This window comes from Vombatus ursinus, unplaced genomic scaffold (assembly GCF_900497805.2).
Source record: "Vombatus ursinus unplaced genomic scaffold, bare-nosed wombat genome assembly UNPS02005459.1, whole genome shotgun sequence".
Lineage (NCBI taxonomy): Eukaryota > Metazoa > Chordata > Mammalia > Diprotodontia > Vombatidae > Vombatus > Vombatus ursinus.
Window position 1 is genome coordinate 9,859,325 of NW_020945237.1, and position 19,316 is coordinate 9,878,640.

The window sequence follows — 19,316 nt, forward strand, 5'->3', positions numbered from 1 at the left end:
AGCTATATTAATACTAGCTATCTTTATCATTATTATCTGTATGAAGAGGGAGGACGAGATGGTCTCAGAGATCCCTTCCAATGATAGATATGTTGTTCTGTGATCTCAAAAGAATTAAAAATACAAATGACCCAAAGGAGAATTGAAAAACATTTGGTGGCTCCAAGCAGATTGGAGTAGGTTACCCACGTCAATTTATATTTACAATATTATGGATTCTTCAGAGATGATGTATGTGTCACAGCAAAGCCTCAAAGCTCTTGGTGGACTGTCACATATAGAAAATATAATGTCCTCTGCCTGGGATTGAAATTCTCAAACTTCACCATTGTCTCTGCATTTCTTTCCCCTCTCCCCCTCCCCCACATTATTCTTTACAGTTCCTTTCCATATCTTCGGGTTTGAAGCCTTACAGGTTCCATGTACTTTTAAACTTCTCTAAAGAGATGCAAAGAAATATTTTGTTTCCTAGTCCTCCCTGTAGCAGATGGGGTTAACAGCCAGCCTGCCCACCCTCCAAATTCTCTTGGCATTTAGACAGCCTTATCAGCCCCTCCCCCTGCAAAATCCAGACCCAAATGCTTAATTTTTTTTTGTTTAATCTTAAATCTGTTACATTAGAGTAAACAAAAAGTTAATTTGTGTTTTAAATTCATTTCCATCCTCTTTGCTATTTATATTACAAATACTACCTATAACTCATCTCTACCCATGTATCTGCGGGCACTAGATAGAGCACTAGGCTTAGAATCAGGAAGCCTTATCTTCTTGAGTTCAAATCCAGGCTCAGATACTAGCTATGTGACTGTGCAAATCTCTTGACGCTGTTTGCCTCAGTTTTTCATCTGTAAAATGAGCTGGAGAAGGAAATGGCAAACCACTCCAGTATCTCTGCCAAGAAAACCCCAAATGGGGTCACGAAAAGTCAGACAACTGAAACAGCCAAACAATAGTCTTGCCAACCCCAACACACTCAACTGCAAGTTCATTATCCTTCTCCCTAAACCTGCTCCTCTTTCCAACCATAACCAGTGTAAGTTTTGCAGTCTCCCTATAGCTTAGAACATGGTAAGTTCTGAAAGTAGTATCTGCACTCAGGCCCTTATTTGGATATTGATCAGACAATAAATGAATGGGGCCTTTTCGTTAAAATAATTTTCTTCTGCGATGACCAATTTAAAAATAAAATGTCATTTTAAAAATGCACCTATATACCTTAAAATAGAAACAGGAACTTGGAATTTGGCCCAGGTGGCTTTAACAGCATTTTTAAAGGACAAAAGAATTCTCATTTAATATATGTGAGTGCAACGTGTAGACATTTTGCCAAAGACATACCACTTATTTTTCCATCCCCAAATGATACAATTTTTTTAGAAATAATTTATAGTACTTCTCTTGAGTTTTAGTAAAAGTAATCATCCCTCTTTTAAACAAGTATATCCCTTTATCCAGTTGAAATACAAATTAGATCAGAATTCATTTGGGGATAAATTAAGTTGTGAAAGACAAGGAAGGTGTTTGGGTAAGTAGGACAGTATTCTATTCCTTGCTCTGAGTATCCTGGCTTTATATCTCTGTAATTTCATATTCTCGATGCATGAAATGGTCAACTCAATACAAGACTTCCTTTACAAAGTTTCTTTGTATTTCTTTCTCTTCTTGACATCAGGACAGCTAAGTGGCTCAGTGGATAGAGCACTGGGCCTGGAGTCAGGAAAACCCGAGTTCAAATCTAGCCTCAGACACAAGCTGTGTGACCCTGGGCAAGTCACTTAACCCAGTCTGCCTCAGTTTCCTCATCTGTAAAATGGGCTGAAGAAGCAAATGGCACACCACTCTAGTATCTTTGCCAAGAAAACACAAATAAGGTCACAAAGAGTCACACACACCAACAATTCTTGACATCATTCATAGCGTCATCTTACTGGTTTTATTAACCTGCTACTCTGCAAAGTAAGTCCGGAAGAGACCAGAGAGATATTTTCCTATTATCAATTATTCTTGTATTATAATTGTTTTCTATAGTAAATCTTCTTAGTGTCCTAGCAAAGAACAAAAACAAAACATACAAAAAATGATGAGAACACCTTTATTATAGTTACATAACTTGAAATTTCTTGCATCATTTATTTCTGCTCCTATACTCTTCAAAGTATATGCTTCAAAGTTCCCTAAGAGGTCAGATCTGGATTCTTACCAAGATTCTATGAAAAAATGGAGAGTTCTTACAAATTCACTAAGTCCATCTTTTAAATGAAGTTTTTAATTGCCCTTTTTCCCATGGGTGCAAAAACACGTTTCAGAACACATCCACGTGGCTATCGCTATTTCTTTGAAGCCTAGAAAATATGAAAGCATATAGAAAGGTGATGGTTGAAATGGAGAGAGAAAAATTTCCAATTCTGCTCCCTCCTACTGGTTCTTCAAGGCTAGTCAGTTCAATTAAATACAAAAAGTGACCTGCTTACAGGAGACAAGAATGCTGTTTCTACTGATCTAATTCTTCTGTGTTCATTGTAGTTTCTGGGCTGTACTAGGGTGGTTTGTACTTTTTCACCTAAAGGAAAAAACGTCGGATCCAAAGGAAAGACAGCTTTCATCCTCAAAGTTCATTTTAATAGCCATGCATGCTTTATTCTATTTGCCTTCTCATCCTTATAAAAAGATGGCACCTCTCTGATTCAGTTGGGCTGTGTGTTATCTTTCCAACTGTGTGAGTTGATGTGATTCTTACACCATGTAGCATCACATGGTCCCTCTATAAAGCCAAGGAAAGAATGTCATCCAGGCAGATTAATTCTCCCAGCATGGAGAGAACATGATTGTTTAATCTTGTACAGCTATGAAGATAACACATGGCACCACGGTATGTATGTTCTTCATTTGTGGAATTCGGTTACCAACAAATGTTATCACGGAGACCCCTGAAATAGAAACCAGTAGGGATGATAAATTGTGTCATAAATTAACCAAATAAGTGAGTGATAAGTAACTATATGGCTTAAAAGCATTCCAGGAGTTCCATTTACTTTTTTTGGGCTAGGGATTTTTTTTTGTATCCATAAAAGTATCATTGATATCCCTACTCCCATGTCCCTCACCCTCCACTCAGGTGAAAGCGCTAGATACTTCCTCAGGTTTTCCTAGGTCACCCTGCCTGAATCTCTCCTTTGCTCCTAAAAAAATTCTCATAGGTCACTGATCCAACTTCATTTTCTCATAAAAAAGTGACATCCAGAAAGTGAAGTGGCTCATCCAAAGTAACATAGATAATAATAAATGACAGAGCTAAAAATGTGAACTCATGTTCTGATTCTAATTCCAATTTTTTTCCACTGTACAACTGTGCCATGTTCTGTTCCTTGTCCCTCAATAAATTGTAAGCTCTTTGAGGGCAGAGAATAAATTATTTTTCAATTTTTTTGTTCCAGTCATGTATGTAGCACATGTGCTACCTGCCATATACAATAGGGATTGACTTTTCCTTGGATGAATGAATAATTTTATTTTTTTATTTTTTACTTTTTTAGGCAATTGGGGTTAAGTGACTTGCCCAGGGTCACCCAGCTAGTAAGTGTCAAGTGTCACGGTCTGAGGTTGGATTTGAACTTAGGTCCTTCTGACTTCAGAGCTGGTGCTCTATCCACTGAGCCACCTATCTACCCCTGAATGAATAATTTCAGTACCATCGTTTTTCCCAAGTGAATTTTTTTTAGTGAGGCAATTGGGGCTAAGTGACTTGCCCAGAGTCACACAGCTAGTGAGTGTTATGTGTCTGAGGCCAGATTTGAACTCAGGTCCTCCTGACTCCAAAGCCAGTGCTCTATCCAGTGCACCACCTCACTGCCCCACCAGGTGAATTTTTAATTGCTTTATGGAGACCCAGAAAAATATCTTAAGAATATGGCACCTCAGCAAAGCAGTTTATGAAAATGATAAAGTGAAACATTACTTAGTAGTCATTTTCCCAGTAAATTCTTTTCTTAAAAGGAAGTTATCTTTGATCTCAACAATTTGTAAGATGAGAAATAAATGTATTAGTCATCCGGCTCATCTACTGAGAAAAAAAATAAATTCATTTAAGTTAATGACTGTTATACAGGAGAACCTAAAGGCAGAACTTAATCTTTGAGGTATTATGTTGACTATAGCTAATTTGTAAATTGTAGTATTTTCTTCAGTAGGGTAAAATTACTCATTCGTGAAGTATTATAAGCTGTTTGGCAGGAGGGAAAGATGAGTTCCTCAAATTAATGGAAAGGAAAATGATAGTTCTTTCTTTATTTATTAGGGATTATGGAAAAACATCACTAGATCATAACAGAAATGGTCACAATTTAACTACCCTATATTGTGTGGTGGGTAAAAAGAATAGAAAGTTAAAAAAAAGTTATAATTCTGAATTCGCTTTATTTTATATGCATTTTTTTTTAACAATCTCAGTTAAGTTTATTATATCAATGTACTTGGCTAATCTTGGCTTACAAACCTTACTGTGTGAAATAAATATGTAAGCATCTCTCTTCTTTTCAGTAATTTTAGTCCAGTTATTAACTCAGTCCAAAAGCATCGGTGAATTGAAAGGAAGGATACTAAGGGCTTTTTAAAAAACAAAAACAAAAACAAAAAAAAATTTAAAAGATAAAAAAGAACACCTCCCCCAAAGAATTATAGCAAGAAGTCCTTCCAAGTAGTTCAACTGTTGACATTTCTCATTAATCTGAAGTTAATTTGTGCATTTGGTCTTTGATCTCCATATTATGTCTTGGGAAGAAAAAAGAAAAGATTCCCATACTATTATATTGAAGTTTCGGGCTTTATGTTTATCAAGTAATGTCTGTTTAGTCTATTAACTTTGACAGTGATATCCATGGATTTTCTGTTTGTCTTCCCAGAGGCATTATGATGAAAGATTATACACAAAGTTATTTCTAGTAAAAGCAATAAATCTTCCTAGGCATGATCAAAGCATAAATGTCCTGTTTTTTAATTGCTTCTGATAGCCATTGGTAATAGCAAGTAGTTACAAAGGTTCCCCTGATGAGTAAAATTGTGGGGGGCGAGTTTAAAATTCTAAGTAGTCTCCATTTCTCTGGAATGGCTGGAGGTTAGTTAAATACTATGGTTAAACAATATGCTGTTTCATACTTCAACAGACATGAATGAAGTGTTTTCTTTATTCTGGGTACTGGGGGTTACGAAGATTAAAACAAAGAGGTTCCTGCCCTCAGGGTTCTTACAGTGGTGTAGTAGTGACCTGACTTGAACACGGATAAATAGAATACAAATTAAAGTATGCTTATTCCATAAGATGAGATTAGGAGAGTATAATGATATCAGATGAAGAGAGAGAGATCACTTATGGCTGAGGAAATTAGAAAAGGCTTCACAAAAGAAGCTGAACTCTGTGAGAGAAGTGAGATGTCAAGAGGCAGTGAGGAGGTTAAGTTATCCCAAATATAAGGAAGAGTATAAGCAAAGGAATGGAGGTGGGAAAGTATGGTACCGATTCAGAAAATAGCAAATCACCCAGTTTGACTGAAAGGCATAGTAGAGGAGGCAGATTCGTGTGAAATAAGCCTAAGAAGGTAGGTTGGAGTCATAGTATAGTGATCTTCAAATGCCACGGTAAAATTTTTTTTTTTTGACATGAGCAGAATATTGTGTTAGATTGACTTATCTGCCAGTGGCGCACAGGATACATTGGAAACACTTTTTAGACAAACTTAACCATCTATCTAAATCAGCCTTGCTTTTATTAAGGGCCTTGTCAAAGAAAGGCAAAAAAGCCCTCATCTCAAGGAACTCACAGTCTAATGGCACAGTGTACAAGCAAAGTACATGCAGGATAAATTAAGAATAGTGTCAGAGGGAAGGCCCTAAGATTAGGGAGGACTGGGAAAGGAAGCTTGCTGAAGGTGAGACTTGAAGGAAGCCGGGAGACAAAGATGAGGTGGGAGAAAATTCCAGGCATAGAGGAAATAGAAGGGTTGTGTGGCAGGAACAGTAAGGAGGCCAGTTTGATTGTTTCTTCCTGACTCTGGCTGCAATTCTAATAACTACAACTAAGAAAACTGTGCTAATCGGGGCCATTTTTGAGGAGTGCAATGATAATTAGTGTTGTTCAGTGCTAAATGGATTTAACTTACCCTCCAGTAGAAAAGATCTTAGGAAAAACTGGAGGTGGCTCCATCTGGGAATAAAAACATATTAGGCCAAAGACAAATTGGGCCCTGCAACTGGAGACCCCACTTTGTCCAGCCTGACATTCTCTTACTTGCTCATACTAGACTATGGTAACCTAACTCATGATTTTACTTATCACTAGATCTGTAGTACATAGGAACAACACACATTTTACACAGGTTGGGGTAATTTCCCCTTAAGAAAGCGGGACACCATCTCTTGTTGATCTGGACGGTTAAAAGTATAAAAAGGCAGCCAAGTGGTAAAGTGGGTAGAGCATGGGGCTTAGAGTCAGGAGGATTTGAATTCAAATTCCTTCTCTGATACCTGCTACCTGTGTGACCCTGGGCAAGTCACTTAACCTCTGTCTACCACAGTTTACTAAATAGTAAAATGAAGGATAATAATATCAGGGTTGTTGTGAAGATCAAATGAGATATTTATAAAGCATTTAGCAGAGTGCCTGGAACACAGTAGGCATTATACGAATGCTAGCTATTGTCGTCATCATCATCATCATCATCATCATCATCAGTACTAGTAGTAGTAGCAGTAGTAGTTGTTGTTGTTGTTACTGTTCAGTCATTTAAATCATGTCCATCTTTTCATAACCCCCATTTGGGGTTTTCTTGGCAAAAATACTGGAGTAGTTTGCCATTTCCTTCTCCAGCTCATTTCATACATGAAGAAACCAAGGCAAACAGGGTTAAGTGACTTGCCCAGGGTCGCACAGGTAGTAAATGTCAGAGGCCAGATTTGAACTCGAGTCTTCCTGACTCCAAGCCTGGCCCTCTCTCTATGCACTTCTCCCCACTCTATGTACTTGCTGCCCTATAGTAGTGGTAACCCAGATTATATGGACTCAGAATTCTGGAGATTTTACTGGAATTTATGTTGCCTTGTGGAGACATCCTCTTAACCATGATTCTGATGGTCTTGGAGACACAGTTGTTTTTTTTTAAACATAATTAGGAATTGTATATTTTCAAATTCTCTCTCAGGTAATTGTTTGTATTGTGTTTTGTGACCTAATGAATGTCTCTTTGCCTTCTTATCTCAAACCTGAATCACTAGGTTTGCCTTAGGACTGGTTGCGAATAACTACCTTTAGACCTAGTTTGATTTCTGATTTTGGCCCTACTTTGGTACCACACTGCTTCCTACCTCTCTCCCTTTCATTTCCAAAATCCATTTGCCCAATTCATCACCTTAAGTTTTTCACACTGACTCTTGACTTCTTGACTATGTCCCATCCCTACCGTTTGCTTATGGAATGGAAGGTTTATCCAACATAGAATCATAAGATCTTGAACTTTACGGGTCACTGAGTCTACTTCTCTGATTTTGCAGATGAGCAAAATGATGCCCAAAGAGACTTACTCAAGGACACACAGATAGTTAGGGACAAGTAGGATATTCAAACCAAGATCCCCTAATTTCAAAACCAGCCCTCATTCTATTTATTCTAGACCATTCTAAGTCCCTAGGACTTAGCCCCATCTAGGTGTAGGACTCAGAAAGCAGAAGAAACAATAAAGGCTTGATCAAAAATATAATTAAACATGTTCTTCAGTCCTTTTTTAAACTTCTAAAATATTTGAGGTTATTGTATAGCTCCAACCTTAGTCTAAATTCTCCAGTGTCCTAAATTAGCTGGTATGTAAATCAGTAATGATTAAAGCCACCTAACTTGTGTCATGAAGGAAAAAAGGAATCCCACAAGGCTAATTCCACATATGGCATTAGTGTTGGGGTTCTAACCCTAATTCCAAGGCATCTGTCTATTCCCTTTAAATAGCTTATGTCTCTCCTCCCTTCTATGGCTACACGTCTTGAGAAGGCTTTTGCTACTTCCTTTCCCCTCTTCCAAACTCTCTGCATTCTGGCTTCTGAAATCATTATTCAAATGAAACTCCTCTCTCCAAAATCAATAGTGATCTCTTAATTGCAAAATCTTTTGGCCTTATCCAAATCCTCATCATCCTTGACCTCTGCAGTCTTTTTTTCTTGATATACTCTCTTCTCTCAGAGTCAGTGCTCTCTCTTTCTTTTCCTCCTACCTAAGAGCTTACTACTTACTTCTGAGACTCCTTAGCTAGATCTTCATCCAGGTCCTATCTGCTAACTATGATTGTCCCCCAAAGGTCTGTCCTAAATCTACTTCTCTTCTTTCCTTTCTCAATACTATTTCAGTTAGTGATCTCATCAGCCCTCATGAATTCAATGATTCTCAGATGTATTTATCTAGATTTAACCTCTGTCCTGACCTCTAATCTTGTATATTCAGCTGCCTATTAGATATCTCGAACTAGATGTCTCACAGACATCTTAACTCAATGTGTCTAAAGCATAACTCATTATCTTTCCTCCCCCAAACCCTCACCTCTGCCTAACTTCTCTATAACTCTTGAGAGCACCACCATCCTCCCAATCCCAGCATGGTGGTGACCTAGGTATCATCGTAGACTCCTCATTCTGCTTCACTGCATGTTCAAACCATTGCTAAATCCTGTTGATTACACCTTTGAAACATCTTTCACATAGTCTCCCTTCTCTCTTCTAATACTGCCGGCACCCTGGTGCAGGACCATATCACCTCACACCTGGACTGCCACAATAGCCTGCTGGTTGGTCTTTCTCTCTCATATCAAATTTACCGCCCTAAAACGCAGGACTGATCATGTCACCTTCTACTCAATAAACCATATTGGCTCCTAATTGCTTACAGGATCAAATATAAAATCCTCTCTTCGACTTTTAAAGTACTTCATAATTTGATTTCTGCCTACCTTTCCAGTCTTCTTAAACGTTATTCCCTTCCACATAATATGTACAGTGACACCGGCCTTCTTGCTGTTCCTCACACCAAACACTCCATCTCCTGACCCTGGACACTTAACCTGGCTGTCCACCATGCTTGGAATTCTTCCTCCTCATCCACCTACCAGATTCTCTGGCCTCCTTCAAGTCTCAAATAAAATCCCACATTGGACAAGAAGCCTTTCTCATTCCACCTGGATGACAGTGTCTCCCTCCTGAAACTAACTCCAGTTCATTCGATAGATAGAGAGATAGATAGATGTCTATCTGTATTTCTCTCTGTCTGTCTGTCTGTCTCTCTCTCTCTCTGTCTCTCAAAGTTATTTACATGTTTGTCTCTCCCATTAGATTGGGAGTTTCTTAAAGGCAGAAATTGCTTTTCCCTTAATTTGTATCTTCAGAACTTGGTACCATTCGTGGTACATAGTAAATACTTAACAATTGTTTGTTGACTTGGGGTAAGGGAAAATGAATAGTCCAACACAATGCTGAGTTTAAGAACCTGAGATATTGGACGGAAGATTGGGCAAGAATCAAGAATTTGGGATATCATCCACATCATCCACTTAAAAGCCATTTAGCCATACCCTCCCCTCCCCCTCTTAAGTCTCTCCAAGGGCTAATAAAAATCTCAAGAACCACAGAGGCCTTCTAGTACAACGCATACCAGAAGCACAATTCCTCTCTAACATTTCAAAAGATTCTCCTTGAGGATCTGCATTACGAGGATCAGTAGTGATGGGGAATGCCCTAAGCAGCTGTCCGTCCTCTCTCCTAACAGCTTTAACCGTTAGGAAGTCCATGAGAAATAAATCTCAGCCCATTAATATGGTCAGGTATGGTAGAAGCATTTGGTAAATTTGCTTTTTTTTATCATGATAGTAGGAAAATGAAATATTGTTCTGAATTCTTTTTCCTGGATCCTAATGTTGAGACAGCTGAGGTGTGATCTTTTTATTGTACTGTATCTGGGAGTTGACAAGAGTTACATTGTTCTTCATTAGATCACTGTGGTTATCAGCCCCCATTAACCAATGTCTTTGCCAACCTTCCCACATACCTTCTTTCCAATGTGAAACAAATACTGAGCAAGAAAGAAATATGCAGAAAGCATTTCTGTTAAAATATAATAATCTGGTAAGAAATTACCAAAAGAGATTTTTTAAAAGAGTTTATTTCTTTCCTTTGCAAATTATCAAGCTATTTAATTTTTATTAATCTTTTTTTCTGAATGGCATTGGATTTCCCCAAATTCCTTTTAAATTCATGCAGAAAATATGCTGCCATGCACAGAAAGAGAGAGGAAATGATTTTTCATCATTGAATTTTGTCAACATCGCTTAGGTTACTAGAATATTTTCTTCCTTTCCCTAAGAACCAATCAGCTTGTAGGTTGACAACATGTGATTAACTCATCTAGCAGAACCTTGAATGAGTGCCCTCTACCCCCAGACTAGCCTTTGCTCTCGCTTTACAATTTTACTTTTAGTAATGGATTGATAAAACACCCCGAAAGAGCCAAAATGGTGGTTGTTTGATTTGGAAGACTCAATCAGCTCACCAGGCTATCATTTTCTTGACTGTTGGCAGCAACAGTTTGTATCTTTGTGTGTCTGAGAATATATTTTAAAAGCATTGCAAGCGTGGAAACACATTGCTCTGGATTCCAGCTGTGGAAAGGACATTGCTAAAATATCGCAGTTTAGTCTCCCTTGGGAGCAGTTTTTGTGGACAAAAGGGAAAACTGACATAAGGAGTCTGAAAGCATGTACCTTTATGGCCATGAGGACTCCGAAGAGGTAAGAAATAGCTTTTTGCTTGTGAGCTTTTGCCGAAAAGTTAGTTGACACCAAGTTGTAAGGCTTTTTGTTGTTGTTGTTGTTGTTTTTTAAGTTAACCACGAAGGATTTGCCCGTTTAAAAACTTATCAAGCAAACAGCCTGTTTTTAGATCTGATGCTCTTGTAGACCTGTTTGGCAATGGTGGTTACAATGGAAATATCAATCAAGTCTCTTCGATAGACATCACATTTGATAGTATTGGGATTGTACCTGAGGCTTTAAAGTTCTCTGGATTCATATTAACTGTATTTGATAAGAATTGTGCAAAAATGTTTGTGCATGTTTGAGTCTTTCTCTTCAGTGATACATTTAACATTCTCTCATGGACCCTGAGAAAAGTTATTTATTTATTTATTTTTTATTTATTTTGCAAGGACAAAACATAATACTTTCTTTCTCTGTCAGGTAACTGAATTGGAAACGTCATGCTCTGTCAGATAATTTTCTTTAACACATATGCCAAGAATTAGTAAACTGTCTGCATGAACATTCCCTAAAAGACTATTTTAAAAGTGAAAATATATTAAAATTCGATAGAATCAGTATATTACCATGCCCCCTAATCCTCAGAATTATGGAAAAGTTCACATTTCTGCATGCTGATATTTTAACATGGAATAATTAACCACTAATTCTTGTCCTGGATGTACATAAAATGTGGAAATTAAACTTTCAAGGGTTTTAGTAATTTTTTGAGATTGTTAATACATATTGTGAACTGCTAGTTTTAAGTTATTTTCCTGTGTTTAATAAACTCTGCTAAGATAGAAGCAAGACCACAATAGGAATGTTTTTCCTCATTGATGAAGCTTTTTTAAATAGTACTTATATTTCACAATGCTAAAAAAAAGATATATTTTTCAAATTCATGGCTAAATTCCTATACTGTGTTGTCAATGATTTAGCTATAACACATTAGCACTTAATTTCAATAATTATGTTTCTGATTCATTAGTAATTTGATAAATCAATAACTTACAAATTCAAGCTCCGAAAAATTTAAGAGACCTAAGTCTTCCTAATGGTATTGTGAGAGTTTGGTTAACTGTTAAGTCATAAACCTGGGTTAAGGCATGAATTTGGGTCTTTTGACCCAGGGAGATTAGAAACTGATTCTCTTTTTTAGTTCTTTATGTAGAAGGAGGGGGAGAATAAGGGATGATTTTATTTCTTAATAACTTATTCTGGAAGAAAGAAAATTTCTTCCCCATAACAAGCCCTCTTCTTTAAATGTTAACATACATATGAATTAAGTTTTCCTAGTCATATTGAGTTTTGATATGTGTTTGTTTTTGATTTGGTTGGTTTTTGGCCAATCAGTGAGTCACTATGGTTATGAGAGGTAGTTTCAATTCACTGTTAAAACCCCAATAATTATGAAATGATCTACATAGCTTTATCAGATGTGACTATACTGGGAACATTCTTAAATGAATGTAATCCATTTGTGCCCTTGGTGACTTTCATTCAGATTTTGACAGGTTAAAAAACAAATCACCTGTGATTCCATGTGAATATTCTCAAGAAGCTAACTGTAAGTTGCCAGAATTATTCTGAGGAAACATCTATTGTATAAATGTTGCATGAATATTAAGCATCCGTGTTGCACCGGGCATCAAGCAGAATTTTTGAGACAGGCATTTCCTGTCTTCAAGTTTTTGTTGATCAAATGGAAAATTGTAAGACAAAGGATCACATACTTGAGGGAAGCACGCGTAAAAATGAGTTCCAGGTTTTTAATATGTAAAAGTAATTAGCTATCATTTAGATAATGCCTACTATGTGCCAGGCACTGTGCTAAGCGCTTTACAGTGATTTTCTTATTTGATCCTCACAACCCTGGGAAGTAGACACTATTATTATCCCCATTTTACAGATGAGGAAACTGAGGTAAATGGAGGTTAAATGATTTTCCATGGGTCACACAGCTAGCTAGTAAGTGTCTGAGTCTTCCTGACTATAGGCCCAGTGCTCTATCTACTGTGCCCCAGCTGTCTATATCATTTAAATAATCAGCAATATTTCATTTATCAGTTATTTCTCAAAATGTAGCCTAAAGGAAAAGTCATATTCATCCATAGCCCCAGAGACTGAAACCTTTAACCTGTTGGAAATGATGATGTACAAAAGTGATATTTTTTATCTGATAATTTTATTAGAGTTACTTTTTTTCATTATTTGAGAAACCATGTGCTCTTAATTCAAGAAAGGACACTCACATAAGCAGATGAGTTAAACAGTAAATGCATGAGTCATCATATCAAAAAGTACAGCCCGAAGTGTGGCAACAGGGAATACCCAAGTGATTTATTTTCATTTCAGTTGTGTTAATTTACAGTCCCTGTAAATTCATTAATTTTAGCTCTTTCCGGCTGAGACCAAATTGGAATCTTTTTCTGGATTCTGCTGTAGCATGATATACTGGAAAATCTTGGATTTAGGGGCCGAGAATTTGTGTTCAAAACCCACTTCTAATGTTCCCTATTTGTGTGACCTTGAGCAGGTTGTACACCCTCTTAGAGTTTCACTTTACCTATCTTTAAGATTGAGGAGGTTAGATAACTTTCAGCTCTATCTTTATGATCCTGGGATCTTAAAAGTTGGTAGGTGGCATGCATTAGTGGCTGGAACGTGGACCTTGGCATTCAGAAGACTTAAGTGCAAGACTTGTCTCTGATACATCCCAGCCGTGTGACTGGGCAATTTCTTAGTCTTTGAGCCTCAGTTTCCCCATCCAGCAGATGAAGATCATAAATATCAAAGTGGAAAGGTTCTTCCAATGTGTTTTCTACCTGACCACGGCCTCCTGTCATTCTGTCTCTCCCTCTGACTCACCCCTCCTATACCTAGTCTCTCTCACCGAAATCTCCAGTTCCTCCAACTCTTAGTACTTTGAGGCTTTTACCCCTGCTCTGATTTCACTTTCCTTCCTCCCCAGTCTCTGGCTTACAGCTCCATACCATTCTCTGCTCCCAGCCCCTTGTCCCATTGCCAGACATTCCTTACCAAACCCAGACCCAGAGAGCTCCTACCCTCTGCCTTTGCTCCAACTGACATGCTCCCGAATGGACGAGAAGAAAGCACACAATCTTGCTGATTAGATGAAAAATGTTTGGTACTCGGTCTCAATGATTTCCTCATAGCAGCAAGGCAGTCCATTTATCCTTCTCTAATTCTCTATCTTAATCCCCATAGAATTTCTTTCAGACATTTCCTTCTCTCTTTCAAACTTTCTATACCTTTCCCCTTCCTACCCTCTCAGCTGAACACATTGCCTCTCTCTGAGAAATGGGGCCTTTTCCTATGAACTCCCACTTCTCTCCTCTATCTCAAAACTGTTTGAAATTATCTCTTACTCTCCTCTCCTTTTGCCAAGGCTCTGATGAGGAAGTAGCCTTCTCTTCGCCTTTGATCCCATCTTCCAATGTCTTCTCCAGCACATTGCCCTGTTCAAATATCCCGCTTTATCCCCATTGTTCAGTATCTTGTTGCCTCCTAGTTTCTCCCCTACCATCTTCAAATAAGTTTCCCCCATCCTTAAAACCTTCCACTAGTCCGTACCATCTCCTCAAGTCATCATTGTGTGTCTCTCTTCCCTTTCACAGACAGACTCCTGGAAATAGTTGTCCGCCCTTGGTTTGTTCACTTTTTTTCTGCTCACTCACTCCTCTGTCCCTTGCAGTCTTGCTTCTGACTTTGTCACTGAACTGAAACGGTTCTCTCTAAAGTGACCAGTGATCTCTTAATTGGCAAATCTGACAGTCTTTTCTCAGTCTTCATCCTTTTTTTTTTTTTTCACTCCTCTGCTACATTTCACATGGCTGACTATCCTCTCCTGCTGCGTTCTATCTTGTCTCTGTTTGTTTTCTCCGTTACTCTTTCCTCCTGATTCTCTTCTTACCGTCTGAACACATCTCAGATTTCTTTGATGACTCAGTCTATATCATGTACCCTGACTGTGGGTATTACTCGAGGCTCTGTCCTGAGCCCTCTTCTTTTTTATATACTCTGTCTGTTACTTGATCAGCTGCCATGGGTTTGGTTATCAACTTTATGCAGATGATGCACAGAGCTATAGATCATGCACTAGTCTCTCTCCTGAGCTTCAGTCCCACATCACCAACTGCCTATTAGACATCTCAAACTAGATATCCTAGAGATAGCTCAAACTTAACCAGTTTGGTTCCATAACATTCTCTGCTCTTAGCCTCTTGTTCCATTGCCAGTCATACCCAAACATACCCAAAACAGGATTCGTTATCATTCCCCTCAAAATTTGCCCCTTTCCCAAAACTCTCCATTGTCAAATACACCAGATTCATAACCTTGGTATCATGGGATTTTTCCCTCTCCCTCAACTGCTTTCATCCTGAATCTCTTATTATCTTGCATTTATTTTTTATTTTTTCTGAATATATGTATTTTTATACGTATTGTGTCCCTGATTAAAAAAAAAGTATTATTTCATTGTTTGTGTTCCTACTCAGTATCTAGCACTTAATAGATGCTTAATAACTACTTATTGATTTACTAATTCAAGAGTGCTTATATAATGAAAATATAGTATTGATGTAAGATCTAGAAAGACATATATTTTAATAACTTTTCAGCTCTCTGGATTTTTTAGATAATTTTTCTATCCCTAGAATTGAGGTAAAAATACTGAACATTCTTTGATCCTTTATAGAAACAGCATGCATCCTGGACCTTCCTAGGTTGAATTTCTCTTTGTTGTTTTTAATCATCTGAGGTATAGTTTATGGAAGGCACGAAATGGTTGAAAAATCCCTTTTAAACTAATCGTCTATTGGCAACTCAGCTGCAATCACATCAAAAAGTACAATTCCAATTCTGCCTACCAAACCAAAATGGCATCATTGAGTAGCATTCTGCTGAACAGTGGCCATCGTTGTCTTTTCAATAAATTCAGTGTTTAAAAAAAAAAAATGAACTCAGGGCAAGCTATTTGTCATATTTTCTAAATCCTGCAAAAAGGCCTTCAACTGGAACTTTTTTCAGTAGATGAATATATTTTTTTGTTTAACTCTTATTTTGCAGTGGAATGGAATTGAGGAGGGGTGGGAATAGAGGAGGTTTAAAGAAAGCTGTGTATTTCGATTTCCCAGAAGGGGGGTCTTAGATTGAACCTCAAGGAAGCTATAGAGAGAATCTATTTCTTCTATTAATTCTGGGTGAGGCATATTTGGCTTGAATTAGGAAAAGGTAAATTGGAAGATGCTATTCCCACGTTTCTTATTAAAAACGCTTTCAAAGGTTTCCTACACAGTTAAGAAAGAGAATCATTGCTTCTGGGAATTTCATTGTCATGCATATCTCTTGTGAGATAACCCTCCCTTGTGGGAGGAAGTATGGCATAGTGGAGGAAGGGTGAGCCATAGAGTCAAGGAGACCTGGGTTCAGATCCTGATTCTGACATAGACAGTGGATGTGTGATCCAGGACAAATGAAAGTTTTTAAAAAGTTATGAATCTACATGAGGGGACACTTATAGGTATGGACTAGCAAAAAAACCAAAAAAACCAAAACCAAAAATCAACAAAACCTTGTCAGACAAACTGGCACAAAGTCATTGACCACAAAGAGTTTTCAAAGTCCAGATTACCTTTTAGGACTCTCACACTTTGGTTCCAATCTCCATCCAGAAACCTAAGAACGTCTCTCCAATGGACCCAGCAGATTCTCAGCTCCTTCCCCTCTCATCAGTACACTGACCCCAATATAGCAAAAGGAAATTTTATTAAAAATCAGAGCGCCAACATTTGTTGCGTAAGTGCAAAATTATAAACAGGCTAGTCCCACAGTGAACATTGTCCAACATCACTTAAAATTCTTGGGTAAAGGATCTCTTTGTACCAAGATCTGTGCCTGATCCTCCCCACCCCCTCCAAGGGGCAGTTCAGGCCAATGAATCCTGTTCTCCAGTCACCTAAGATCAGAGACTTTTCTTTCAGTGTGCTTACCAGGTTCAGTAACAGCTGGGAGAGATAATGGGAGATGGGGTTCGCTTGCCACTAGCAGCACCTATGATCTTTAGCTTAAGCAAGTCTATAGGAATACCTGGCCAATCGGTCACAATCAGAACACAGGTAGGAGCCAAGCATAGTGGGCAAACGTCTGGTCTAGAGGCTTAATTATGCCACTGATTCAATCAACGGCTTTTCTGAGCCCCGAGTTTCCTGGTTTGTTTCTTAATTAGGGTGTTAGACTATGTGATCTCTGAAATCCCATCTTTTCCATCCTATGATTACCCAGCATTGATCTCTGTGTTTTTCTACAGAGACAAATAACATTTCCTTTGGCAGTTACTTTTCTCCTGAATGTCTTCTTTAAAAATGTAAACTTAATAACCATCTTTTTAAAAGGTGCAAAATGAGGATGAAAATTATAATGAAATGACAAATGTCAAGCTATTCATAGAGGATCTTAATATTTTTTGTGTTGTGGGACCTCTTTGACAGAATGATGAAGCCTATGGACCCTTCTCAGAATGATGCTTTTAAATCGATAAAACAAAATGTATTGGATCACAAAGGAAGACAATTATGTTGAAATACTGCTATTAACATATTTTAATATTTAAATGTAATATTTTAAAATATTTTTGCACCCCTTAGGTTAAAAATTTCTGATTTATATATTTACATTTTGCTAAAAAAATTTAATCCAAATTTTTTTCAAAACTAAAACAGTATTTGCTCATTATTCTCTTCCATTCTCTTCTGTTTTCATACTTAGGTTTTTATTGTCCTTGTTTGTGAACTCATAGTTGTGAATGTTATCCTGGCTCTACTTTCTTTACCCTACATTACTTTATATAAATCACATTTTTATGTCTTCTTCAATTTTGTCCTTTTATAGTATGATTCTATTACACTGATATAACAGAATTTATTCAGATTCCTTAAAACTTGGATATTCAAGCTGTTTCAAAGTTTTTGCTATTGAAAATGAAGTTTCTATGAGGATGTATAGGCTTATTTTTCCTTTTAATGACATGGTCTGGCAATGGGATCACGGAATCAAAGGGTATAATGAATTTTGTAACACTTGTTGTATATTACTGAATTGCTTGGCAAAAAGATTTTGTCATTTCACTGCACCAACAGTGTAATGGTCTACCTATTTCCCCACAGCCCTACCAACATCAAGTCTTGTTTTTGGTTACCTTTTAAGCTGGTACCTCAGTTATTTAAATTTGTATTTCTATGATTATTGGTGTTTGGGTAATTTTTGAATAATTATTAACAAGATGTTCTTCCTCCTTGAGTAGCACATTTATATCCTTTGATCCATTGGAGAATGAATAATTCATTCATCTGTTCAATAAACATTGATTATGACAGAATCTAAGCCCTTAAAAGGAGCCTTCTAATGTAACATATATCACATCTAGGATTTTCTCTACAGCATCCCCAATAAGTGGTCATCCACTGTGCTCCATGTTCAATTAGGAGGAGCTCATCACCTCTCATGGAGGCTTCCCAGGGGAAGCCTTTTCCACTCTTGGACAACTCTAATAGTTACTGAGTTTTCTCTTTGACTGAGCTGAAATTTGCCTCTGTAGTTTTTACTAATTGCTCCTAACTTTGGCCCCTGGCACCAAGCAGAACAAGGTTAATGCCTCTTTTATAAGGTAGCTTTTAACATCTTCATGGGCTGATCTCCCTTCTCCCCTAAGTGTTCTCTTATCTAGGCTAGGCATCCCCAGTTCTTTCAGTTGGTCTTTTGTATGACTTCTCAGTCCCATCACTATCCTGGTTGTCCCCTTTGATGCTTACTCTAGGTTATTTATCTTATTCACAAAATGTGGTGCCTAGAACTGGACAGCGTTCCACATATCTGAGCAGGACAGAGTACTGTGGAACTACCACTTTCACTTCTCAGGAAAACATTCCTCTTTTAATGCCAACTAATATAGCATTTTTTGGCTGCCGTTGGTACCAAACACTGTTGACTCTTTTTGAGTCTGCAGTCCACTAAAAAAAAAACCAAATCACTTTTAGGCAAATTCCGATCTGACCATGCCTCTACTTGAAGAATTGATTTTTTTTTTTTATCCTGAGTACAAGACTTTATATTTGTTCCTATTAAATTTCTGCTTAATAGATCCAGCCCATCATTTTAGCTTATTGAGTTCTTTTTAGATCCTGACCATAATGCGGTGTTTTAGTAACCGTCTATCATCTGTAAATTTTACAAGTGTACTTTCTACTACGAATTCATTTTTATAAATTTTTTATAAAAATTTCAAGTCTCACAGCACCCTGGATAGATCCCTAGAGCACTAAAGAACTCCCTCCAATATGACCTTGAACCAAATCACTAGTCCTTGAGTATGGCCATTTACCCAGCCTTGAATCAGCCCATCTCTCTCCATTTTATCTGTAGGTCTCATGAGAGACTTCGTAAAATGCTTCCTTGAAATCTAAATATGCTATGTGTATA

The 19,316-nt window shown here is 37.6% G+C and overlaps 1 protein-coding gene across 4 annotated transcripts in view; it reads left to right on the forward strand.

Moving 5' to 3' along the window:
• The window catches only part of CACNB2 (calcium voltage-gated channel auxiliary subunit beta 2), a 398,122-nt gene that overhangs the window by 224,059 nt on the left and 154,747 nt on the right, over positions 1 to 19,316 (forward strand). Inside the window, exon 1 of one of the 4 annotated variants that reach the window (XM_027847929.1) lies at positions 10,734 to 10,808. The exons of the other annotated variants lie outside the window; for them this stretch is intronic. Coding sequence (XP_027703730.1) covers positions 10,776 to 10,808 — 33 coding nt within the window. The 5' untranslated portion in view covers positions 10,734 to 10,775. Of the gene's footprint in view, positions 1 to 10,733; positions 10,809 to 19,316 lie in introns of those variants that run through there. 4 annotated transcript variants of the gene reach the window in all.